The following is a 27978-nucleotide window of genomic DNA, read 5'->3' as shown; positions in this document are numbered from 1 at the left end:
ATTCAGATTGGTTGAAAAATTTTCGACTGATACAAATTCTATGTGAAGAATAGTTGGTTGTTTAGGAGCAGGCCAGGAAACCGGCTTCCCTGCTGAGAGCTGAAATGTAAACAAAAGAATGCCGGCAATAAGAACGCCCAGAAAAAAAACAGTGTGGAGTTCCCCCCAATCCATACTAGGCCCTTCGAGTTTGGTATTGATTTTAAGGGAAACCCCACGACAAAATTAAATGATCCCCAGGGTATGTAGAGTGTGTGGATCCCTCATTGGGGACACAGACTACATGAAAAGCCTAACCGAGCGTATCCCTTTCCAAAAAATAAAATTGGACTTTAGATATATATTTCAGAAACTTTCACCAGCTTTTAATGATTGAATCAAGCACTGCTATTATGTTTTGAGGTAGTGAAATACTTTCTATTTTTTTTGTTAGTTTGTACTTTTGTTAGATTGCTTTACATTTATTTGCTTTTTTGGAAATGTAAAAAAAGTTACATCTAAAATTAAGCTTCTTATGTGAATGTGCTCTTGTTATTTGTTGGTGTAACTTCCTGCTTTCTATTGCATTACAGTACAGCTAAGAAATTTGCAGCGCTTTTTGTGAATGTAAATGTGACATCCGAGCCTCATGAGGTCTCAGCTCTTTGGTTCCTGTGGTATGTAAAACAGTGTGGAGGAACAACAAGAATTTTTTCAACCTCTAATGGTGGCCAGGTAAACTGAAAATCTGTTTTGCATCATTTAAGAATAGATGATATGACAAAATTCTGATATTATACATAATACTAGCTAAAGGGTGTTCTTCGAGCCAGGAGAATAATACTTTCAATGTTACTTAATGGATTTTTAAGCCAACGATTGATTGAGGGGAAAGCACTAGAATCTCATTGGAGAGATTTCCCCTGCCTTCATGTAACATTGACAAGGGGTCAGAAGGAAAGGAAGCAATCTGGGAAATTTTCAGTGGAGGCAAACAGGGTCAGAACAAGGTAGAGGCAGGTATATAGATCGGCCAATGGAACCACAGAGCTCAGTGAGGGACAAGTAATTTCACAAGCCTGGAACATTGTTGGATGTTTAGGAATGGCTGTGTGTCTTTGGTAGAGTGAAGTTAGAGATTGACATCTGCTTGGATATAATACCTCTTTATTTGCAGGGGACTCGATTTGTTTCTGTTTTTAATTTTTTTTTGGAGGGGGATGGGGGGCACTATTACATTTTTCTAATATCAACTGTATATTTCGATTTGGGTGATGTAGGGAGGATTAACCCACTCACTTGTACACTACAATAAGGTGATGGGAAATAGAAATGTGTACTGTTGTCCTCAGAGCAATCTGGAGCAATTTCTTGCAAGCTCTGTTATGGGAAATAACTAATGTCAATGGCAAATGCAGATGTTTTTGAACATTGTAAAGAAAATCAGTAAATTAGTGTCACAACAAACACAGATGGAGGTATCCTACAGATCCAATGATGCACATCCACAATGAGAAACAACGTTGCTGGATTACTCCTAAATGGAGCAATGGACAGCACCAACAGGTAAAAATAGTTATCTATGTCGGCAACCAGATGTGTCTCTTGGTCTGTAACTCCCCTTAAGTTGTGCCTGTTTGTCCCATATTAGTGCTAGATACCAATTATTTTAAGAGTATGCTAGTTAGCAAGTAAAAGTTTGGCAATCTGCAAGCAAGGTAGAGTAGGTACTGGCCAAAGTGGCATCACTTTGGTACAGTTGGCCAGTCTGAACATGTATTGCAATGTCTGCAGACCATAGGCCTGCGTACGGGGTGTGCCCACGTTACATACGGTCTGCACGTTACATACTTGCCAACAGCAGTGGCGGCCCCACTACAGCTCAGTCCTGGGATCAAATCTGTGAAGACAGCAGCAGTATCATTGCTTGTAAATACATACAGCACCCGGCGGTGTTTGCATTTAGAAGCTTCCAAACCCATTTTTTCAATCCACCCCAGGAGTCTCCTGTAAATTTGTTCGATCTGTGCCCTCATTTACTTAGATCCCCCCATCTCCAGTGCTGTCTTCTCAGAGAACCCAGAAGTGGGGTATAACTACTGCTGGGTGCTGCTGAAACTGTTCAGTGAGGGGGTGAGCTGAGATGAAGTTTTAGGAAAAGTCCATTTGGAGAGGTAAGATAACAGTTTCACACTGGTACTAATCAGAAGGATTTGTTTGCAGTTTGATGGGAATGATTAAGCTAATACAAAGGATCGGAAGAGCAGGGGGAGTGTGTGGGGGAGTCAGCTGAGCCTTCAGTCTTGCTCACAGCTAACAGATATTTTGGAAGCTGGTACATATCACTATATAAGCAACCCCCACACTCTCTGTATGTCCAGATAATGTGAAGAAACTTTACTAACATTCAATTTATCCAATAATATCCAAACTCTGTACAATCAACGTGTAAATTCCCCATATAGACTAAACACTCTATATGCAAGTTAACTGTCCTCAATAAACGGAGCAGAGCATTCTGTTCACAGTTATTTACATGGCAATGCAGTTGTATGAACACTGATTATTTAGAGAATTTATTTTTTATTAAGGATTATTATTTTTCATTTTATCAGTTGGGCTTTTTTTCACACACAAGCACATGCGTGGTTTTCATGTATCATGTGTAGTGCATCCCATTAATTTCAATGGGCTGCCCTACGTATGGGCAACATGGATATATAGTATATATTATAACAAATACTGCTTGTTTCATAACCTTCACACTACTTTCCTGTATGTACTGCCCAATGTCATAGCTCCAAAGTCCTCTCCTGTACATACTGCCTACTGTCATACCCTCCACCCTCCTCTCCTGTACACACTGCCTACTGTCATACCCTCCACACTCCTCTCCTGTACATGCTGTCCACTGTCATACCTTCACACTTCTCTCCTGTACATACTGTCCACTGTCATACTTCCACACGTCTCTCCTGTACATACTGCCCACTGTCATATCCTCCACACTCCTCTGTTTTACATACTGTTTACTGTCATGCCTCCACACTCCTCTCCTATACATACTGCCCACTGTCATACCCTCCACACTTTGCACTTTTAAATTATTACATTTATTTATAAAAATATGCACAGTGTGTATATATATATATATATATATATATATATATATATATATATATATATACACATAAACATATAAACACACGTGCATATGTTTAAACCTTGGGGTGCACACCTTATTGCAATAGGCTGAGCACACCTATGCTGCGGATTAAGAATCCCTGTTTTATAAGCAACGAGACACCTTGTTAGTGTCTCATGTTTTGTATATATGGAAGCTATTTATGGCAGGAACAGAAATCTATATTTTTACTGCATAGTGCAGGTCAGTAATTAAACAGGAAGGATGCCTTATGTTTTTGGATTACTCCCAAATGGAGCAATACATGATGCTCTGTGTGCTGTAACCCCTTGTATTTTGTGTATTTTGGTATTGGTGAGTTTGGATAAATGTTTATGGTAGGGTTTAATTATACTTTAAGAGGAGTCTGCTAGATATATCACCTGTGGTGTTGGCCATTAGGGATGGCGGAACTGTTCGCCCGGCGGTCGTTTTGCGGCGAATTTTGCGTGTTCGCGATTCGCGCGATCGGCGGACTATTGCCGCCGTTTGCCCGGTGGACATATGTGTTTACAGTGTGAAAGAACTTTCACCCATAATGACACATCCATCACGGGGTACAGGACAGCCATTTGAGACATTTCAGCACATGGACAATTGGACATTCCCCCTACCTTATAAATGGACCTGATCTGGCGGTCATTTTACATTCTGTCTTATTTCAGTGTAGGGACAGGACGCTGTGTGGAGCAGGGAGAGACTGTAGTGACACAAATCGCTAGCTATTAGGTCCACAAAAGTCCTTTTAACCAGTTGCCGACCGCCGCACGCCGATGTACGTCGGTACAATGGCACGGGCAGGCATAAGGACATACATGTACGTCCCTTGCCTCCCGCGGGTCGGGGGCCCGATCGGGCCCCCGCCCGGTGCCTGCGGCGGTCGGTATTCGTTCGGGAGCGATCCCGGACGAGGGGACGGCCATTCATTCATGGCCACCCCCTCGCGATCGCTCCCGACGAATAGAAATCCCCGGTGACATCACTTCCTCTCCTGTAATGTAAACACAGGAGAGGAAGTGATGTATTCTCTCCTCCGTGTCGGTATTTTTCGTTCCGACACGGAGGAGAGCAGATCAGTAAGTTGCACCAACACTCACACACACAGTAGAACATGCCAGGCACACTCACACCCCCCCTTTACCCCCCGATCACCCCCCCAATTACCCCTGCCCCCCAGTCACAGTGACACCAATGTCATTTTATTTTTTTTTTTTTTTGCATTGGTGTCATTTGTGACTGTAATAACTGTTAGGGCAGTTAGAGTTAGCCCCCTTTAGTTCTAATGTACCCCCCTAACCCCCCCAATAAAGGTTTAACCCCGTGATCACCCCCCGTCGCCAGTGTCACTAAGGCTGGGTTCACATTGCAGCGGTTTATGAGAACGAATGTGATTCGCACCGCACTGCAGTGCAAATCACATCCGATCTCTGTGCGATTCGAGTTCAGCCATTCGCCGCACCCGCCACACCCGCCGCACCCGCCGCAAATTCGCACGGGACCCTTTTTTTGGCCCGCAGCAGAATCGGATCGCATGGGTGTTCACACCATGCGATCCGAGTTTGCAGATCGCACTGCGATATGCGAACTGATCTGGGGGTGTCAGTAACATTTCACTGACACTCCCAGCAGTTCCCATAGGGCAGTGTGAACTGCCGCCGGGAGGCATGCGATGCGGGAACCCGCCGCGGATTCGCGGCGTTTCCGCATCGCTCCAGTGTGAACCCAGCCTAATAAGCGATCATTTTTCTGATCGCCGTATTAGTGTCACAGGTGACGCTAGTTAGGCAGGTAGGTATTTAGGTTCGCCGCAGCTTTTTATAGCGCCAGGGACCCCCATATACTACCGCATAAAGCCCCCTGATTGCCCCCTAGTTAACCCTTTCACCAGTGATCACCATATAACTGTTACAGGTGACGCTGGTTGGTTAGTTCTTTTTTTATAGTTTCAGGGCACCCGCCATTTATTACCTAATAAAGGTTTAACCCCCTGATCACCCGGCGGGTGTCATTTGTGACTAATAACTGTTAGGGCAGTTAGGGTTAGCCCCCTTTAGTTCTAAGGTACCCCCCTAACCCCCCCAATAAAGGTTTAACCCCGTGATCACCCCCCGTCGCCAGTGTCACTAAGGCTGGGTTCACATTGCAGCGGTTTATGAGAACGGATGTGATTCGCACCGCACTGCAGTGCAAATCACATCCGATCTCTGTGCGATTCGAGTTCAGCCATTCGCCGCACCCGCCGCACCCGCCGCAAATTCGCACGGGACCCTTTTTTTGGCCCGCAGCAGAATCGGATCGCATGGGTGTTCACACCATGCGATCCGAGTTTGCAGATCGCACTGCGATATGCGAACTGATCTGGGGGTGTCAGTAACATTTCACTGACACTCCCAGCAGTTCGCATAGGGCAGTGTGAACTGCCGCCGGGAGGCATGCGATGCGGGAACCCGCCGCGCATTCGTGGCGTTCCCGCATCGCTCCAGTGTGAACCCAGCCTAATAAGCGATCGTTTTTCTGATCGCTGTATTAGTGTCACAGGTGACGCTAGTTAGGCAGGTAGGTATTTAGGTTCGCTGCAGCTTTTTATAGCGCCAGGGACCCCCATATACTACCGCATAAAGCCCCCTAATTGCCCCCTAGTTAACCCTTTCACCAGTGATCACCATATAACTGTTACAGGTGACGCTGGTTGGTTAGTTATTTTTTTTATAGTTTCAGGGCACCCGCCATTTATTACCTAGTCTCACTAGTGTACCCCTAAATTTAGGGGTGTCTACTTTCCAAAATGGGGTCATTTGGGGGGGGTTTGTGCCATCTTGGCATTTTATGGCCTTCAAAACTGTAACGCCCTTAGAAAGCCTGAAGGCGGTGCTTGGTTTTCGGGGCCCCGTACGCGGCTAGGCTCCCAAAAAGTCCCACATATGTGGTATCCCCGTACTCAGGAGAAGCAGCAGAATTTATTTTGGGGTGTCATTTCACATATGCCCATGGCATGCGTGAGCAATATATCATTTAGTGACAACTTTGTGAAAAAAAATAAAAAAAAAAAAAAGTTTGTAATTTTCCCGCAACTTGTGGCAAAATATAAAATATTCCATGGACTCAACATGCCTCTCAGCAAATAGCTTGGGGTGTCTACTTTCTAAAATGGGGTCATTTGTGGGGGTTTTGTGCCATCTTGGCATTTTATGGCCTTCAAAACTGTAATAGGTAGTGAGGAGTGAAATCAAAAAATTACGCCCTTAGAAAGCCTGAAGGCGGTGCTTGGTTTTCGGGGCCCCGTACGCGGCTAGGCTCCCAAAAAGTCCCATATATGTGGTATCCCCGTACTCAGGAGAAGCAGCAGAATTTATTTTGGGGTGTCATTTCACATATGCCCATGGCATGCGTGAGCAATATATCATTTAGTGACAACTTTGTGAAAAAAAAAAAAAAAAAAAAAAGTTTGTAATTTTCCCGCAACTTGTGGCAAAATATAAAATATTCCATGAACTCAACATGCCTCTCAGCAAATAGCTTGGGGTGTCTACTTTCTAAAATGGGGTCATTTGTGGGGGTTTTGTGCCATCTTGGCATTTTATGGCCTTCAAAACTGTAATAGGTAGTGAGAAGTGAACTCAAAAATTTACGCCCTTAGAAAGCCTGAAGGCGGTGCTTGGTTTTCGGGGCCCCGTACGCGGCTAGGCTCCCAAAAAGTCCCACATATGTGGTATCCCCGTACTCAGGAGAAGCAGCAGAATTTATTTTGGGGTGTCATTTCACATACGCCCATAGCATGTGTGAGCAATATATCATTTAGTGACAACTTTGTGTAAAAAAAAAAAAAAATTTTTTTTTTTGTCATTATTCAATCGCTTGAGGCAAAAAAATAAAATATTCAATGGGCTCAACATGCCTCTTATCAATTTCCTTAGGGGGTCTACTTTCCAAAATGGGGTCATTTGGGGGGGTTTTGTACTGCCCTGCCATTTTAGCACCTCAAGAAATGAGATAGGCAGTCGTAAACTAAAAGCTGCGTAAATTCCAGAAAACGTACCTTAGTTTGTAGATGTGACAACTTTTGCGCAAACCAATAAATATACAATTATTGACTTTTTTTTTACCAAAGACATGTGGCTGAATACATTTTGGCCTAAATGTATGACTAAAATTGAGTTTATTGGATTTTTCTAATAACAAAAAGTAGAAAATATCATTTTTTTTCAAAATTTGCGGTCTTTTTACGTTTATATCGCAAAAAATAAAAATCGCAGAGGCAATCAAATACCATCAAAAGAAAGCTCTATTTGTGGGAAGAAAAGGACGCAAATTTTGTTTGGGTACAACATTGCATGACCGCGCAATTACCAGTTAAAGCAGCGCAGTGCCAAAGTGTAAAAAGACCTCTGGTCATTTACCAGCAAAATGGTCCGGTCTGAAAGTGGTTAAGGACTGGTATGGTATAGGTGTAGTACAGTAGATAGGGTTGAGTGCACTGCTGTGCTGGTGATTGCAGCAGTCTGTCGTTTGTCAGTGCAGGGAGGGGCAGGACGCTGTGTGCAGCAGGGACAGTCAGTTCAATCACTAGCTATTACTATTAGGTCCACAAAGGTCCTTTTAAGGACTGGTATAGGTGTACAGTATATAGGGTTCAGTGCACTGCTGTGTTGGTGATTGCAGCAGCCTGTCTTTTGTCAGTACAGGGAGGGACAGGACACTGTGTGAAGCATGGACAGTCAGTTTAATCACTAGCTAGCTATTACTATTAAGTCCACAAAGGTCCTTTTAAGGACTGGTATAGGTGTACAGTATATAGGGTTCAGTGCACTGCTGTGTTGGTGATTGCAGCAGCCTGTCTTTTGTCAGTACAGGGAGGGACAGGACACTGTGTGAAGCAGGGACAGTCAGTTTAAACACTAGCTAGCTATTACTATCAAGTCCACAAAGGTCCTTTTAAGGACTGTTATAGGTGTACAGTATATAGGGTTGTACACGTATAATATACTTTCTTCCAAATATAGAAAGAATATTATACTTGACTGCTGCCCTATTCTGCAGCAGTCCTTTATCAGTGTAGGGACTGAGGTACAGTCTGCAAATCACTAGCTACTTGGTCTACAAAGGTCCTTGTAAGGACTGGTATAGGTGTACTATTTGGAGGGTTGTGGTGCACTGCTGCAGATTGCTGCCCTATTCTGCAGCAGTCCTTTATCAGTGTAGGGACTGAGGTACAGTCTGCAAATCACTAGCTACTTGGCCCACAAAGGTCCTTGTAAGAACTGGTATAGGTGTACAATATATAGGGTTGTGGTGCACTGCTGCAGATTGCTGCCCTATTCTGCAGCAGTCCTTTATTAGTGTAGGGACTGAGGTACAGTCTGCAAATCACTAGCTACTTGGTCCACAAAGGTCCTTGTAAGGACTGGTATAGGTGTACAATTTGAAGGGTTGTGGTGCACTGCTGCAGATTGCTGCCCTATTATGCAGCAGTCCTTTATCAGTGTAGAGACTGAGGTACAGTCTGCAAATCACTAGCTACTTGGTCCACAAAGGTCCTTGTAAGGACTGGTATAGGTGTACTATTTGGTGTGCAGTATATAGGTGTGTAATACACATATAAAATACTTGCACATATATAAAGCATAGTATAGTGCATTTCCACTGTGCAGCATTGTGACTGCTGAGCGGTTCTGCAGCGATACTACAGAGAGCGACAAACGCAATAAAAAAAAGTATTATAACTGGTGTGATAGACCAGTGGCCCCCAAAAACAACAGATTGAAGAGGGGTGTTATATACCTTCTTCCACATACATACTGCACTTCTCTAGAGACTTTTGTCACAGGGTCATTTAAAAAATGACAGGCAGGGGAAGAGGCAGGCCCTTCCGCAGGGGTGGTAGGGGTAGGGCAGGAGCAACAGAGTTGAACCAAAGTGGCAAATTGCAGAAGGTGCGTGTGATCACGTCAAGGGACGCACCAGACTTGATTGAGTGGCTCACTCAGCCTTACTCTTCTGCACCCTCCTCATCCTCTCGATCTGCACCCTCTTCTTCACTCTCTGCTATGTGCACCCCCAAAGACACTACCGCCAACACCACCACCATCATATACCTTCCGCTTGAGTCACGGTGCTGGTGTCAGTGCTCTCTATCTTGGTGCTGGTGTCAGTGCTCTATATCACGGTGCTGGTGTCAGTGCACTCTATCTCAGTGCTAGTGTCAGTGCTCTCTATCACGGTGCTTGTGTCAGTGCTCTATATCACGGTGCTGGTGTCAGTGCTCTATATCGCTGTGCTGGTGTCAGTGCACTCTATCACGGTGCTGGTGTCAGTGCACTCTATCTCAGTGCTGGTGTCAGTGCTCTATATCACGGTGCTGGTGTCAGTGCACTCTATCATGGTGCTAGTGTCAGTGCTCTATATCACGGTGCTGGTGTCAGTGCTCTATATCACGGTGCTGGTGATCATCTCCTGCACCCTCTTCATAGCCTACCCTGACCTTTCCTCTCCTCCATTGCCTTCATGAACTCCTGAGTCCTGAATTGTCAAAATTTCACATATAAAAAAAGAATGCTTGTAGTTGTCGATCCCAGATTCACTTCATACATGTGTTATGTCAGTGGCCATGTGATGGGACTATGTGTGCACAGCTGGTAATTATTTTGTGGCTGGAAATATGACCTGTAGGTTTTTAAAGTTCGTCTGCTATTGAAGTCAATGGGGCCCGCCGCAAACTTTGCGGTTCACGAACTTTCGGCCGCTTTCGCGGTTCGCGTTCGCGAAACGTCCCGTTGGAAGTTCGTCCATCTCTATTGCTCATTACAGATTTCAATGTTTTCTTCTTCTATTTTTTAGGAGAAGAAAACTCCTATTTTGTGTACTGTTACCTTATATTCCATTTTAGGCTGTTCAATTCAATTTGCTAAATTAAAGCTGAAATAAAATAGATAAAAAATTACTCACAAATGTAGTTATATATTCGCTATAAAATGGTTGCATTATTTTTGTACCTACGTTTGCTTCCTATAATCCACTATACAGCAGCACAAAAGGAGGGACAGTGTCCAAAATGATTGATCTGTATTTCAATATGATTTGGATAAACTAAAATCTGAATGTATGTTATTGATTATTATACTTTTCACTTTGCTTTACCCACTACTTTTTTTGAATAGACCAGCTAATGTTTATACATGCTATTTTCAGGAGAGGAAATTTGTTGGTGGAGCTGGCCAGATTAGCGAAAAGATGGCAGAACATTTACAAGGTCGAGTTAAATTACAAAGGCCTGTTGTGCGCATTGACCAATCTGCAGAAAATATTGTAGTGGAAACACTAAATAATGAAATTTATGAGGTAAGCATATTAGATAAAGAAATTTAAATGTTCACAATAAAATTACACTTTTTTTCAAAAACTGCACAACAATGGAAAGCATAGAGACGTGATAGTGAACCTTGGCAACCCAGATGTTTTGGTACTACATTTCCCATTTTGTTAATGCACTCTGAAATGTAGTTGAGCATCATGGGAAATGTAGTTCCAAAACATCTGGGGTGCCGAGGTTTGCCATCACTGACATAGAGCATAAAGATAGACGTTTAATATCAATAAAGGCCTGGGTCGATGGCCCTTTGCTAGCTTTAAAGTGATTGTGAAGGCTGAAGGTTTTTTACTTACATGCATTCTGTGCATGAAGGTAAAAGACTTTCAATGTGTAACAGCCCACCAATACTTACCTGAGCCTGGTCTTCCTCCAGTGATGTGGACGAGAGCCTTGGCTAACCAGGGACTCTCCCTCCTCCCAGCCAGTGAGCCAACAAGGAGAGAGAGGGGACGTGATCAAGCCGTGGCTCTGTGTGTGAATGGACATGCAGATGCGCAGCTTGGGAAACAGCCTGCTTGGGTGGCCTCATTGGAAGCTGCTTGGTCTAGGAGCACTCGGCAAGAGGGAGGGGCCAGGAGTGCCAGCGGGGGGACCCAAGAAAAGGAGGATCGGGGCTGCTCTGTGCAAAAACACTGCACAGCGCAGGTAAGTATAACATGTTTGTTATCTTTAAAAAAAAACTTTAATATCATTTTAAGCAAGTTTGGTATTCCTATAGGCATGCAAAAACCACTTGAAGCATGTCAAAAGTAGGTCAGAAGGCTATCAAATACACATGTCAATGAAATTTGAATGATGTTGATCATCGAACTGATGCCATTGACATAAGCCCAAATCCCGTCAGACATATACTCTAAAGCAGGGGTGTCAAACTGGTGGCCTTCCAGTTGTTGCAGAACTACAAGTCCCATCATGCTTCTGCCTGTGGGAGTCATGCTTGTAACTGTAACAGCATAAGCTGGAGGGCTGCCAGTTTGACACCCGTGCTCCAAAGCGAAAGTGTGCTTTGCTTTAATGGCTCCCATCCCCAGCAGCATAAAATCACCTTTCCTTACCTGTTCAGCCATTGAGACTGAAAAAATACCCAGTAGTTTGCTGGTATGGGGAGGAGGAGCATTTGGTTTAATCAGTGTGACAGTTTTGGTGCTTGGTGTTTGGCCTGAAATGTCACATGGGGGGCATGAGAGTGATTCATCTTGTGTGAACTCCCACTGGAGCAATTTGGAGATTACACAGGACAATATTTGGTTTAATGGAGCAGCGGGGGGAGGGGGAAGAAGATGTAAATGTATTTCTGAGGAGGGGCATTAAATAAAATCTATCATTATAATTGTTACCGTATATACTCGAGTATAAGCCGAGATTTTCAGCCTCTTTTTTGAGGCTGAAAGTGCCCCCCTCGGCTTATACTCGAGTCATCGCTGTCTGCCTGCTCGATCAGCGTGTCGAGCAGACAGACAGCGGACATTCTACCCTTCAAACGCCGCGCCTCCGCCTCCGCCTTCGCCTGTGATAGGCGGAACACTGAATTTCCCAGCAGCCTGTGTTCCGCCTATCACGGACATCGTCTCATCCTCGTACTACGGACGAGGATGAGACGATGTCCGTGATAGGCGGAACACAGGCTGCTGGGAAATTCAGTGTTCCGCCTATCACAGGCGAAGGCGGAGGCGCGGCTTTTGAATTTTAGAATGGCCGCCGAGGCGCCGACGAAGAGCGGCGATCCTGGCAAGGCACGGGACGGAGGCAAGGCAAGGCACGGCACGGGACGGGACGGAGGCAAGGCACGACACGGGACGGAGGCAAGGCACGGCACGGGACGGAGGCAAGGAGGCAAGGCACGGCACGGGACGGAGGCAAGGAGGCAAGGCACGGGACGGAGGCTCGGGACACAGGCTCGGGACACAGGTAGGCTGGACACACACACACACACACACACACACACACACACACACACACACACACACACACACATGGACACACACACACAGGGATGGATGGATGGATGGAGACACACACACACAGGGATGGATGGATGGAGACACACACACACAGGGATGGATGGATGGATGGAGACACACACACACAGGGATGGATGGATGGATGGACACACACACACACAGGGATGGATGGATGGATGGACACACACACACACAGGGATGGATGGACGGACACACAGGGATGGACGGACACACAGGGATGGACGGACACACAGGGATGGACGGACACACACACAGGGATGGACAGGCATGTCTCACCCTCGGCTTATACACGAGTCAATAAGTTTGCCAGTTTTTTTGGGGGTAAATTGGGGGCCTCGGCTTATATTCGGGTCGGCCTATACTCGAGTATATACGGTATTTTACAGTTAGGTCCCCTATAAGATAACGTAGATGTAATGCTTTGCTTTCTAACCTTAGGTATGATTACCAACCCACCCCCTCCCCTTCTACCACAGCCAATACAACTACAATGTTAATAAGCAATGGCAACAGGAATACAGAGGCTGACACATCCCCTCTCTCTGCATTCCTCTTGCCATTGCTTCTCAGGAAAGTGCTAACAGCTGAGAGAAGCTGTAGCTATGAATTAACTTTCTACTTTAAAGCTGTTGTTGGACCAGCCACGGCAAGATGGAAGGGGGCAGATTGGACCTTATAACTAAAAACACAGATATAGTGGGTTAACAACCACTTTAAGCTATCTATCTATCTATTATTGTACTTTAGAATGCTTAATGAACTAGCATAAAATCTAGGGTTATTTTTTTTCAGGCCAAATATGTTATTAGTGCCATCCCACCAACTCTCTGTATGAAGATTCATTTTAATCCTGAATTACCACCACTAAGAAATCAGCTCATCAGTCGCGTTCCTATGGGTTCAGTTATAAAATGCATGGTTTATTACAAGGAGGCCTTCTGGAGAAAGAAAGGTATTTGTTCTGATAACCTAAACAAGTAAAAATGAACATATTTCCCTTGCACGGCTTCTATTCTATTTCTATTTGTAACAAATTACACTATATATTTATTCTTTTCAGTGGTTTATCATTTCCTTACGTGCTTTATTTTTTTGAGAACACTTTGCAGAGTTTCATATTAGTCAAATCCTAGTATGCTGTGAATTCACTTTTTTTTTTAATTGGATATACTTTTGATTGACTGAGTTCATAGTATGATCCACTATGGTTGTAATATTGGCTTATGTACACCGCATGACATTACCCTAGCTTGCTGCAGGCACTGTCAATAACTGTCAATAAATTAAGACCCCTTTCACACTGTGCCGCCCATAACGTCAGTGGTAAAACGCCACTATTTTTAGCTGCGTTTTATCACCGCGTTTGTGGTGCATTTTGGCCGCTAGCGGGGCACTTTTAACCCCCACTAGCAGCTGAAAAAGGGTTAAAACTGCCCACAAAAGCGGTGTTTAGCTGGTTGTATAGCCGCATGGCCCCATTGATTTCAATGGGCAGGAGCGGTAAACACATCGCTCCAAAGAAACTGCTGGCTTTTTTACTGATGGTCTGCCAGCGCACTGCTCCGGCGTGAGCGCCCTCGGGCTTTCACACTGGAAACAATTGAGCAGCTGTTTGAGAACGCCCTATTTTTAACGCCCTCAGTGTGAAAGAGGTCTAAAGGCTAACATCACTTTTTGCACCATGTAACAACCTGGGATCTGTGAACAAATAAACTATCTGAAATTGAAACCCAGCTGTACAGGCAAATATTAGCAAGATTCATTTGAATACCGGACCTGCAAATTTATAGATAGGCAACTCCTATCATATTGATTAGTGGTTCCAAATGAATAATAACTACTGCATCTTTCCAAATAACTGTTCTGCTTTATTATGATGCAATTGAAGGGTTGTATACACATGATTACGTAGGTATCACATTAATATTACATTTCTACTTGTATGGTAACAAGGGGCGTAACATAGGCAGACTAATTCTAATCAGGACTCAAAAGAATGCAAACATGTACTGAAAACATTATTAGTACTGTGTGCACAGTGAGTGCAGTGTGCAATACATACAAAATAGAATACAATTATATACAGAACTTTCAAATTTCCTTTAAATATGTTAATCATTTATTTGAATCATTTTTAAGATTATATAAGGCTTTTTCTGCATGCTGCTTTAATAAAGCCTTTCTCAATTTTCCTTTTATACAGTATGCTGACAAATGCACAAAAATGTAAAAGAAAATAACCTTACTAGTTAATTTTTAAATACTTTAATTGTATCTGACAATTATAGCACTGAGGTACATGAGCACACAGGCTGCTCTCCAAGCTATAGGTTTATTTGTGAATGAAAATGCTGGCCTGATTATTTTAATGAAGGCATAGGTAAACAGCACTGAATAGTAGGAATAAAGAAACCTGCTGTGGTTGAACTTTTTTTGGGGGGGTGTAAATCCTGTTTGAAATGTATCAAACCATAACTTAGCAGAAAATCCCACTAAAAACTATGGGAGAGGAGACTTAGATGTCCAGGAGTCTGCGTATGTATCAGTGGCGGCTGGTGAAGTTTTAGGATGGGGGTGGTGCAAGACCACGCCCCTCCGATTTGGTCCCTCCCACTTCTCACAAGCCACACCCCTTAGTGAATCAACATCATATACCAGGCTGCACATTATACACTGGGCTCTGCTAAAGCAGATGAATCATGCCTATCTTGTGTATAACCACATCAGGCACCTTTTCTGCAACCTGTAAATAGCACATATTTGAAATCTGCAACCTGTAAATCACACATGTCTGCATTCTGTGACCTATAAATTGCACATATCTGCATTCTGTAAATCGCACATAACTGCGTTCTGCAACCTGTAAATTGCACATATCTGCATTCTGCAACCTGTAAATTGCCCATATCTGCATTCTGTAAATCACACATCTGCATTCTGTAAATCGCACATATCTGCATTCTGTAAATCGCATTCTGTAAATCGCACATATCTGCATTCTGTAAATTGCATTCTGTAAATCGCACATATCTGCATTCTGTAAATTGCACATATCTACAACCTGTAAATTGCACATATCTACAACATGCGAATCGCACATATCTGCATTCTGTAAATCGCATTCTGTAAATTGCATATATCTACAACCTGTAAATTGCACATATCTACAACCTGTAAATTGCATATCTCTACAACATGCAAATCGCACATATCTACAACCTGTAAATCGCACATATCTACAACCTGTAAATCACACATATCTACAACCTGTAAATCACACATATCTACAACATGCAAATCGCACATATCTACAACCTGTAAATTGCACATATCTACAACCTGTAAATCACACATATTTACAACCTGTAAATCACACATATCTACAACATGCAAATCGCACATATCTACAAACTGTAAATTGCACATATCTACAACATGCAAATCGCATATATCTACAAGCTGTAAATAGCACATATCTGCATTCTGTAAATCGCATTCTGTGAATTGCACATATCTACAACCTGTAAATCGCACATATTTACAACCTGTAAATTGCACATATCTACAACATGAAAATCGCACATATCTACAACCTGTAAATCGCACATATCTACAACCTGTAAATCACACATATCTACAACATGCAAATTGCACATATCTACAACATGCAAATCGCATATATATAAACCTGTAAATAGCACATATCTACAACCTGTAAATCACACATATCTACAACCTGTAAATCACACATATCTACAACATGCAAATCGCACATATCTACAACCTGTAAATTGCACATATCTACAACCTGTAAATCACACATATTTACAACCTGTAAATCACACATATCTACAACATGCAAATCACACATATCTACAACCTGTAAATTGCACATATCTACAACATGCAAATCGCATATATCTACAACCTGTAAATAGCACATATCTGCATTCTGTAAATCGCATTCTGTGAATTGCACATATCTACAACCTGTAAATCGCACATATTTACAACCTGTAAATTGCACATATCTACAACATGAAAATCGCACATATCTACAACCTGTAAATCGCACATATCTACAACCTGTAAATCACACATATCTACAACATGCAAATTGCACATATCTACAACATGCAAATCGCATATATCTAAACCTGTAAATAGCACATATCTGCATTCTGTAAATCGTATTCTGTAAATTGCACATATCTACAACCTGTAAATCACACATATCTACAACCAGTAAATTGCACATATCTACAACATGCAAATCGCACATATCTACAACCTGTAAATTGCACATATCTACAACATGCAACTCACACATATCTACAACCTGTAAATCACACATATCTACAACCTCTAAATCGCACATATCTACAACATGCAAATTGCACATATCTACAACCTGTAAATTGCACATATCTACAACATGCAAATCGCATATATCTACAACCTGTAAATAGCACATATCTGCATTCTGTAAATCGCATTCTGTAAATTGCACATATCTACAACCTGTAAATCGCACATATCTACAACCTGTAAATTGCACATATCTACAACATGCAAATCGCACATATCTACAACCTGTAAATCGCACATATCTACAACATGGAAATCGCACATATCTACAACCTGTAAATTGCACATATCTACAACATGCAAATCGCACATATCTACAACATGCAAATCGCATATATCTAAACCTGTAAGTAGCACATATCGGCATTCTGTCAATCGCATTCTGTAAATTGCACATATCTACAACCTGTAAATCACACATATCTACAACCTCTAAATCACACATATCTACAACCTGTAAATCGCACATATCTACAACATGCAAATCGCACATATCTACAACCTGTAAATTGCACATATCTACAACATGCAAATCACATATATCTACAACCTGTAAATAGCACATATCCGCATTCTGTAAATCGCATTCTGTAAATTGCACATATCTACAACCTGTAAATCGCACATATCTACAACCTGTAAATTGCACATATCTACAACCTGTAAATTGCACATATCTACAACCTGTCAATTGCACATATCTACAACATGCAAATCGCACATATCTACAACATGCAAATCGCACATATCTACAAGCTATAAATCGCACATATCTACAACCTGTGAATAGCACATATCTACAACCTGCAAATTGTACATATCTACAACCTGTGAATAGCACATATCTGCATTCTGTAAATCGCATTCTGTAAATCGCCACATATCTACAACCTGTAAATTGCACATATCTACAACATGCAAATCGCACATATCTACAACCAGTAAATTGCACATATCTACAACATGCAAATCGCACATATCTACAACCTGTAAATCGCACATATCTACAACCTGTAAATTGCACATATCTACAACATGCAAATCGCACATATCTACAACCTGTAAATTGCACATATCTACAACCTGTAAATCACACATATCTACAACCTGTAAATCGCACATATCTACAACATGCAAATTGCACATATCTACAACATGCAAATCGCATATATCTAAACCTGTAAATAGCACATATCTGCATTTTGTAAATCGCATTCTGTAAATTGCACATATCTACAACCTGTAAATCGCACATATCTACAACCTGTAAATTGCACATATCTACAACATGCAAATCGCACATATCTACAACCTGTAAATTGCACATATCTACAACATGCAAATCACACATATCTACAACCTGTAAATTGCACATATCTACAACATGCAAATCGCATATATCTACAACCTGTAAATCGCACATATCTGCATTTTGTAAATCGCATTCTGTAAATTGCACATATCTACAACCTGTAAATTGCACATATCTACAACATGCAAATCGCACATATCTACAACCTGTAAACTGCACATATCTACAACATGCAAATCGCACATATCTACAACCTGTAAATTACACATATCTACAACCTTCAAATTGCACATATCTACAACCTGTAAATTGCACATATATACAACATGCAAATCACACATATCTACAACCTGTAAATCGCACATATCTACAACCTGTGAATAGCACATATCTACAACCTGCAAATCGCACATATCTACAACCTGTGAATAGCATATATCTGCATTCTGTAAATCGCATTCTGTAAATTGCACATATCTACAATCTGTAAATTGCACATATCTACAACCTCTAAATCACACATATCTACAACCTGTAAATCGCACATATCTACAACATGCAAATCGCACATATCTACAACCTGTAAATTGCACATATCTACAACATGCAAATCACATATATCTACAACCTGTAAATAGCACATATCCGCATTCTGTAAATCGCATTCTGTAAATTGCACATATCTACAACTTGTAAATTGCACATATCTACAACCTTCAAATTGCACATATCTACAACCTGTAAATTGCACATATATACAACATGCAAATCACACATATCTACAACCTGTAAATCGCACATATCTACAACCTGTGAATAGCACATATCTACAACCTGCAAATCGCATATATCTAAACCTGTAAGTAGCACATATCGGCATTCTGTCAATCGCATTCTGTAAATTGCACATATCTACAACCTGTAAATCACACATATCTACAACCTCTAAATCACACATATCTACAACCTGTAAATCGCACATATCTACAACATGCAAATCGCACATATCTACAACCTGTAAATTGCACATATCTACAACATGCAAATCACATATATCTACAACCTGTAAATAGCACATATCCGCATTCTGTAAATCGCATTCTGTAAATTGCACATATCTACAACCTGTAAATCGCACATATCTACAACCTGTAAATTGCACATATCTACAACCTGTCAATTGCACATATCTACAACCTGTCAATTGCACATATCTACAACATGCAAATCGCACATATCTACAACATGCAAATCGCACATATCTACAACCTATAAATCGCACATATCTACAACCTGTGAATAGCACATATCTACAACCTGCAAATTGTACATATCTACAACCTGTGAATAGCACATATCTGCATTCTGTAAATCGCATTCTGTAAATCGCCACATATCTACAACCTGTAAATTGCACATATCTACAACATGCAAATCGCACATATCTACAACCAGTAAATTGCACATATCTACAACATGCAAATCGCACATATCTACAACCTGTAAATCGCACATATCTACAACCTGTAAATTGCACATATCTACAACCTGTCAATTGCACATATCTACAACATGCAAATCGCACATATCTACAACCTGTAAATTGCACATATCTACAACCTGTAAATCACACATATCTACAACCTGTAAATCGCACATATCTACAACATGCAAATTGCACATATCTACAACATGCAAATCGCATATATCTAAACCTGTAAATAGCACATATCTGCATTTTGTAAATCGCATTCTGTAAATTGCACATATCTACAACCTGTAAATCGCACATATCTACAACCTGTAAATTGCACATATCTACAACATGCAAATCGCACATATCTACAACCTGTAAATTGCACATATCTACAACATGCAAATCACACATATCTACAACCTGTAAATTGCACATATCTACAACATGCAAATCGCATATATCTACAACCTGTAAATAGCACATATCTGCATTTTGTAAATCGCATTCTGTAAATTGCACATATCTACAACCTGTAAATTGCACATATCTACAACATGCAAATCGCACATATCTACAACCTGTAAACTGCACATATCTACAACATGCAAATCGCACATATCTACAACCTGTAAATTGCACATATCTACAACCTTCAAATTGCACATATCTACAACCTGTAAATTGCACATATATACAACATGCAAATCACACATATCTACAACCTGTAAATCGCACATATCTACAACCTGTGAATAGCACATATCTACAACCTGCAAATCGCACATATCTACAACCTGTGAATAGCATATATCTGCATTCTGTAAATCGCATTCTGTAAATTGCACATATCTACAATCTGTAAATTGCACATATCTACAACATGCAAATCGCACATATTTACAACATGCAAATTGCACATATCTACAACCTGTAAATCGCACATATCTACAACCTGTAAATTGCACATATCTACAACCTGTAAATTGCACATATCTACAACCTATAAATCGCACATATCTACAATCTGCAAATCGCACATATCTACAACCTGTGAATAGCACATATCTGCATTCTGTAAATCGCATTCTGTAAATCGCACATATCTACAACCTGTAAATTGCACATATCTACGACATGCAAATCGCACATATCTACAACCTGTAAATCTTATTTGGGGGGGCAGGTATGGGGGTTAATGCTGCTGACCAAGCAGCATTAACCCCCATACCTGCCCCCTAAAAAAGATTTAAAAAAAGGGTTAATATCGGTGGTCGGCAGCATTAACCCCCCCCCCCCCCGACAAGATTTTTTTTAAAAAAGTTTTTTTTTTAAACTTCTTTGGGGGGGTATGCTGCCGGTCAATGATAACACTATTTCTTTAAATCTTGTTTAGCAGGGGGTGGGGGGGGGTTGGGGTATGCTGCCGAGTGCGACCACCATAAGATACATCGATGTGGAGGGGGTACCGGCGGCTGGGCGGAATAAATGATCAAGCCCCTTACCTGATCCTCTCAGGCAGGCAGAAGAGAGAAGTGACTTCCTTGAGTGACGTCGGAAGCACCACCCACCGCTCACTCAAGTGCAAGTCTATGCACTTGCTCGGCCAGTCGATCGCGCCGGAAGCTGTGGTGCGATCGGCTGTGCCACAGAGCGCTCTTTTTTTGGGCAAATGAAGCGCCTCGTCTGCAATCTTGTGATTGCATAGACGTGGCGCTTCCTATATTGCACTGCGCCCGGCGCCAGTGCACACAGGGAGGGAAATAAAAAAAAAATCTTAAATGGACATGTTTGAAAAAAAATTTTTTTTTTTTACTTATTTTTTTTTTTACTACATGGGGGGCGGCGCCCGGGCGCCCCCTATGGACGGGCCTCCACTGGTATGTATCTCCTAAGTAGAAGAGAGGATTCTGAGAGCCTGGTTGGAGCAGATGGTGTTTTTCTTTATCGTTTAATTCACATGGTGTGAGATACATTAATGGAAGCACTCAAGCACTTTAAGTGAAGATTTTGGTGTAAATTTTGGTACCAATGGATTTTGCATTTACTAAGGGTTATTTATGTTTGGCAAACTTATTTATCACAGATTAATTTATTGTTGTGGTATTTTATTTATCTATTGTAAAAGCAGCACTACACCTTATTATCTTTAATATTCCAAGCTAATTTGTGGGAACAGACATGTTTTAGCAGCAGCCTTTTCAAGAATTTTTGCACATATTTACAGTACACATTCACATATCAATTAACCACTTGCTTACAGGGCACTTAAACACCTTCCTGCCCAGACCAATTTTCAGCTTTCGGTGCTCTCACAATTTGAATGACAATTACTCAGTCATGCAACACTGTACCCAAATGAATTTTTTGTCCTTTTTTTCCCACAAATAGAGCTTTCTTTTGGTGGTATTTGATCACCTCTGGGGTTTTTATTTTTTGCGCTATAAATGAAAAAAGACCGAAAATTTTGAAAAAAAACGCATATTTCTTTGTTTCTGTGACAGAATTATGCAAATTATTAATTTTTCTTCATAAATTTTGGTCACAATTTATACTGCTACATGTCTTTGGTAAAAATAACCCAAATTAGTGGATATTATTTGGTCTTTGTGAAAGTTAGAGAGTCTACAAGCTGTGGTGCGAATCGCACAAAATTGATCACATCTGATGTACTGGTGGCCTATCTCGCTTCTTGTGACCCGAACAAGTCAGGAAAGTACAAATACCCCCCAAATGACCCCTTTTTGGAAAGTAGACATTCCAAGGTATTTAGTAAGAGGCATGGTGAGCTTTTTGATGTTGTCATTTTTTTCCCACAATTCTTTGCAAAATTAAGATTTTTCATTTTTTTTTTTTTCTCCACAAAATTGTCATTGTAATAGGTTATTTCTCTCACGTGGCATGTGTATACCACAAATGACACCCCCCAAAAAATTCTGCTACTCCTCCTGAGTATTACAATACCACATGTGTGGGACTTTTTCACAGCCTGGCCACATAGAGAGGCCCAACATGCAGGTAGCGCCATCATGTGTTCTAGGAACATAAGTTACACATCTAACTTGTTGACTATTTATTACACTTTTGAAGCACCAGGACAATGACACGTGACACTGATGACAGATGGCACTGATACGTGGCAATGATGACAGGTGGCACTGATGACAGATGGCACTAATATGTGGCACTGATGACAGATGGCACTAATATGTGGCACTGATGACGCGTGGCACTTATACGTGGCACTGATGACACGTGGCACTGAAACGTGGCACCGATGACAGATGGCACTAATACGTGGCACTAATATGTGCCACCGATGACAGATGGCACTAATACATGGCACCGATGACGCGTGACACTGATGACAGATGGCACTGATAAGTGGCATTGATGACACGTGACACTGACAACAGATGGCACGTGACACTGACAGGTGGCACTGATGACAAATGGCACTGATACGTGGCACTGATGACAGATGGCACTATGTGGCACTGATGACACGTGGCACTGACGGCAGGTGGCACTGACGGCAGGTGGCACTGGGGGCAGGTGGCACTGGGGGCAGGTGGCACTGGGGGCAGGTGGCACTGACGGCAGGTGGCACTGGGGTGGATGGCACTGGGGGCAGGTAGCACTGGGGTGGATGGCACTGGGGGCAGGTAGCACTGGGGTGGATGGCACTGGGGGCAGGTAGCACTGGGGTGGATGGCACTAGGGGCAGGTAGCACTGGGGTGGATGGCACTAGGGGCAGGTAGCACTGGGGTGGATGGCACTGGGGGCAGGTAGCACTGGGGTGGATGGCACTGGGGGCAGGTAACACTGGGGTGGATGGCACTGGGGCAGATAGCACTGCTGGGGGCGGATGGCACTGCTGGGGGCGGATGGCACTGCTGGGGGCGGATGGCACTTTTTATTTCATTTTTTTAATTTTTTTTTTTCCAGAATCAGAACGGCTGCCGCTGCAGCCGTTCATCTCTCCCCTCTCGCACTGTCTGTGCGAGGAAGGAGAGCGGCGCTGCGAGATGATCTCATATGTTTACATATGAGATCATCTCCCATTGGACACGCCGATCACGCTGTAAACGGCCGCTGTGATTGGCCGTTTACAGCGATCTGTGTTTGCCTGTCCCCGGGGGACACGGCGAACACAGAACTTCCGCGATGCGCGCCCGCGGCGGCGCGCATTGCGGAAGTAAACATCAGGCCGTCCAGGGACGACCGCCCGAACGAACGCGCCTGCTCTACGGCCGTAATTCGGCTATAGGGCGGGCGCGAGGAGGTTAAAGGTTATTATTATTATTATTATTATTATTATTATTAGTATGGTAGCACAGGGCTTAGAAATATTTACATTTAAACTTAAAAAGGCGCTATCAACATTAAATAAAAATCAAGAAACTCACAAACAAAATGAAAACCCCAAGATAAAACCCTTAAAAACATAAGCTCACTTTTTTAAGGGAAGCCTTTCTGCAAAAAAAGCAGCATCAACTAAAATAAAGGCCCTATTGTCATAAAATAAAAAAACAATGTACTACTGAATTAAATAGAAACACCAAAATACTACCCCCAAAACAAAAGCCCATTATAGCGGAACTTCAGACTTTTTTTTTAACTTTCCATCTATGAAATCTTCTGCCCTTGTTGTTTTAACTTTGGATAATAAAACATCCTATTTCTTGTATGGTAAAAAGCCTAGGCTTATGACATCATGCACAGCACTCTCTCTAATGCCACGTACACACGACCTGACTTTTTGACAGCAAAGGTCCGACGGAATGAGTCCGACGGACAATTCGATCTTGTGTGGGCTCCATCGGACCTTTGCTTGCCAAAAATCCGGCGGACTTTAGAAATAGAACATGTTATACATTTTTCCACCGGAACTCAGCCGGACCGAGAAATCCGAGAAATCCGCTCGCGTGTATGCTGGTCCGACGGACAAAAACTGACGCTAGGGCAGCTATTGGCTACTGGCTATGAACTTCCTTATTCTAGTCCGGTCGTACGTCATCACGTTTGAATTCGTCGGACTTTGGTGTGATTGTGTGTGGCCAAGTCCGTTAATTCGGAAAGTCCATCGGAACTCCGCCGAAACTCTATCGGAAAGACTGGTGGACCTAGTCCCTCGAAAAGTCTGGTCGTGTGTACGCGGCATAACTCTCATGAAAGTTTGCCAGAAAGGGAGGGGGGGATAAGTCATAAGAGGGCCAGTGAGAGCCGCAGAGCCGAAGGTGTGTCTATGTAAATCCAGGAAGTAAACAGGCAGCAACTTCAGCTGCCCACAGTTAAAATGGTTGCAGCCAGATTCAGTGGAGGGAGATTTCTGCAGCATATTTGGCAAGTACAGAAGCACAGTATATATAAAACAATATGCAAAGTAGCTGGAGGGAAGCTTCAGAATGGCAAATATATTTTTATTACAAATTGTATGAGCAGACTGCAGTTCCTCTTTAAGTACATGGTAGTAGCAAACCTCATCCCTAATGAATAACTCAAAATTGACCTGCCATACAGCTCATATAAAATGCAATGTAGTTTAAGTACTTAGTGGAGTACATGTATTTAATAGATCTGAAAGAATAAGAAAGTGAAACAAGGGCTTTAAAGAGCCTAGTTTTGAGCTTTGGTCTTTACAGGTTAAAATCATTTTTTTTTGCTGGAAAATTACTTAGAACCCCCAAACATTATATATATATATATATATATATATATATATATATATATATATATATATATATATATATATAATGTTTGTATGTATGTTTTTCTAACACCCTAGAGAATAAAATGGTGGTCATTGCAATACTTTGTCGCACCGTATTTGTGCAGCGGTCTTACAAGTGTACTTTTTTGGGGAAAAATTTTTCTTTTTTTTAATTAAAGGATAATGCCTCATACACACGGTCAGATTTTCTGATGGAAAATCCGACCATGTGTGGGCTCCATTGGACTTGGAAAAAATCCATTGGAAAAAGTCCAATGGAGCCCACACATGGTCGGATTTTCCAACAACATGATCCAATCGCATAAAATAAATAAAAATAAAATCTCATCGCATAAATTCCGATTGTGTGTAGACAAGTCCGACGGACAAGGTGCCATGCATGCTCACAATAAACTAAGAGACAAAAGCTATTGGCTACTGGCCCATTTATAGTCCCAATGTAGGTGTTTGACAGCACCTCATTCAGAACGATTGGATTTTCCAACAACAGTAAAATTAGCCCAAATTTTTTATTTTGTGAAAGGTGATGTTACGCTGTGTAAATGGATAACCAACATGTCACGCTTCAAAATTGTGCACGCTCATGGAATGGTGACAAATTTTTACCCTTAACAATCTCCATAGGCAATGTTTGAAAAATTCTACAGCTTGCATGTTTTTAGTTACTTTTTATTTTTAATTTTTACACTGTTCGTTAAAAAAATGGTGTCACTTTTATTCCTATTGCAAGGAATGTAAACATCCCTTGTAATAGAAAATAAGCATGACAGGACCTCTTAAATATGAGATCTGGGGTCAAAAAGTGTAGGAAAAAAATGAAAAACAAAATGTTTCTTTAAGAGCTATGAGCAGAAGTGAAGTTTTGACGTTGCTTCCACCCTGTAATGGTATGGAGCCGGGTGGGGGCCATATTCCCCTCACTCAGCTTAATACCACAGAGGGGACAGGATCTGATCACCTCCGCTGCTGCCAGTAGCTCCGATAAGCGGTGGAGGCCACCGGAGTGCCACCTCCTGCCACCGATTAAAATTAATCTTGCGGTGAATCCTCCGCTAATACCACTTTTATCTGAAAGCTGACCGCCTGCTGAAGAACTGGATACCGGATTATGGCAGCTAGCTGCTGCCATACCAACTATATTCCACTTCAAACAGCCGATGTATAACAAAGGTGGGCAGTCGGTATGTGGTTAAGAATAATTAATTAAAGCCCCGCACACATTTACTGAATGGCGGGTGGCATTGGCCAATTTAATGAAAACCAGTCGACATTCGGCCCGTGTGTACTACAGCCGGCCCGGATTCTGTTGAAGGGACATGTCCGTAAAAGGTCTACCGACCGGCTCCCACTCAGCGCTCTTAGACAATGGCCGGAGTTTTCTGGCATGTTGGCCATCCCACTGTCAGAACACAATAGAGTGGCAGGGAAGATTACTAATATCAGATTGTTCGTACAGCAGCTCCGACCTGAACTGTCCCTTTTTTTTTTTTCGTTTAGCTCACTTGGTTGAACGAAAGAAAACTAGCACTGTGTACTAGGCTTAAGAGGAGAGAGTACGAGGAGATATTAACTAGTTATACATTTGAGAGATAAAGGTAGTGGAGAAGTGGATATACATGGTAGATGAAAATGCAATCACTGATATAATTAATACAAATGAGGTTTAAATAAACATTTTCTTTATTATTTTTACCAGTAAAAGTAGGTTTGATTACTTTACAGTATTAAGAAAATGCATTTTTTTCTGAGTATCTGTTTTTGTTCAGATTATTGTGGAAGCATGATCATTGAAGATGAAGAAGCGCCAATTGGACTGACACTTGATGACACCAAACCAGATGGCTCAGTACCTGCTATAATGGGGTATACCTTGTGTCACTGTTTTTTATACCTCTATGTAAAAAAGTACAGGACTACACAAAGCAGGGGTTTGGTCTATTTTTTCCAACAATATGAAACAACTTGTAAATTCATTAGTGTTGACTTGTTTCACATAAGCAATTTTTAATTGTGATAGTAAATTCTAATAATTTCTAATAGTTAATTAAATTACTACCTTTTTTATTTAAAAAAATTAATTTCCAAGATAAAAATGTAGTGCATAGTAAAATGTAATGTGGTAATATGCAAGCAAGCATTATTATGTATCCTAATCCTAAAATAGTTCTTAGTCCCCAACCTCCCTTCCATTTTTTATATTATTAAAGTAAATTTGTAACCTCCTAAGATAATTTGCCTTTTTTTGTACAATCCTGTTAAACCAGAAAATAGCAAAATAGTAAGCAAAGGCCTTGGTTTTGCTGCATGCGTAGGATTTCTGGACTGCCAGCTGGTACCAGCTGGTGGCAGATGAGGCATTGGTTAGATTATCCAAATCACCCACAGCCATGAAGTTTGGCCAGATCTGACCAATCAGTAGCTTTGGTTTAACAGTTGTGTACCACTTCTGGAGAGAACACAATGTATTTAACCATTCTAAACAAGCAGTAAAAACAGTTTCAAACAATCCATCATTTGACTCTGTATTTAGAGGCATAAAAAATCCTAATGATAACAACAAAAAAAGAATATACACTCA

General features: G+C 41.7%; 1 protein-coding gene across 1 annotated transcript in view; it reads left to right on the top strand.

Moving 5' to 3' along the window:
• LOC143982308 (amine oxidase [flavin-containing]-like) overlaps window positions 1-27978 on the top strand; it is a 164838-nt gene that overhangs the window by 118810 nt on the left and 18050 nt on the right. Inside the window, exons 6-9 of the mRNA XM_077480918.1 lie at window positions 573-714; window positions 10349-10498; window positions 13304-13463; window positions 27167-27263. Coding sequence (XP_077337044.1) covers window positions 573-714; window positions 10349-10498; window positions 13304-13463; window positions 27167-27263 — 549 coding nt within the window. The remainder of the gene's footprint in view (window positions 1-572; window positions 715-10348; window positions 10499-13303; window positions 13464-27166; window positions 27264-27978) is intronic.

This window comes from Lithobates pipiens, unplaced genomic scaffold, assembly GCF_037356315.1.
Source record: "Lithobates pipiens isolate NorthernLeopardFrog02 unplaced genomic scaffold, aLitPip1_a1.2 Scaffold_16, whole genome shotgun sequence".
NCBI classification, from domain to species: Eukaryota; Metazoa; Chordata; class Amphibia; order Anura; family Ranidae; genus Lithobates; species Lithobates pipiens.
This window is presented reverse-complemented; position numbering and strand designations above follow the sequence as displayed.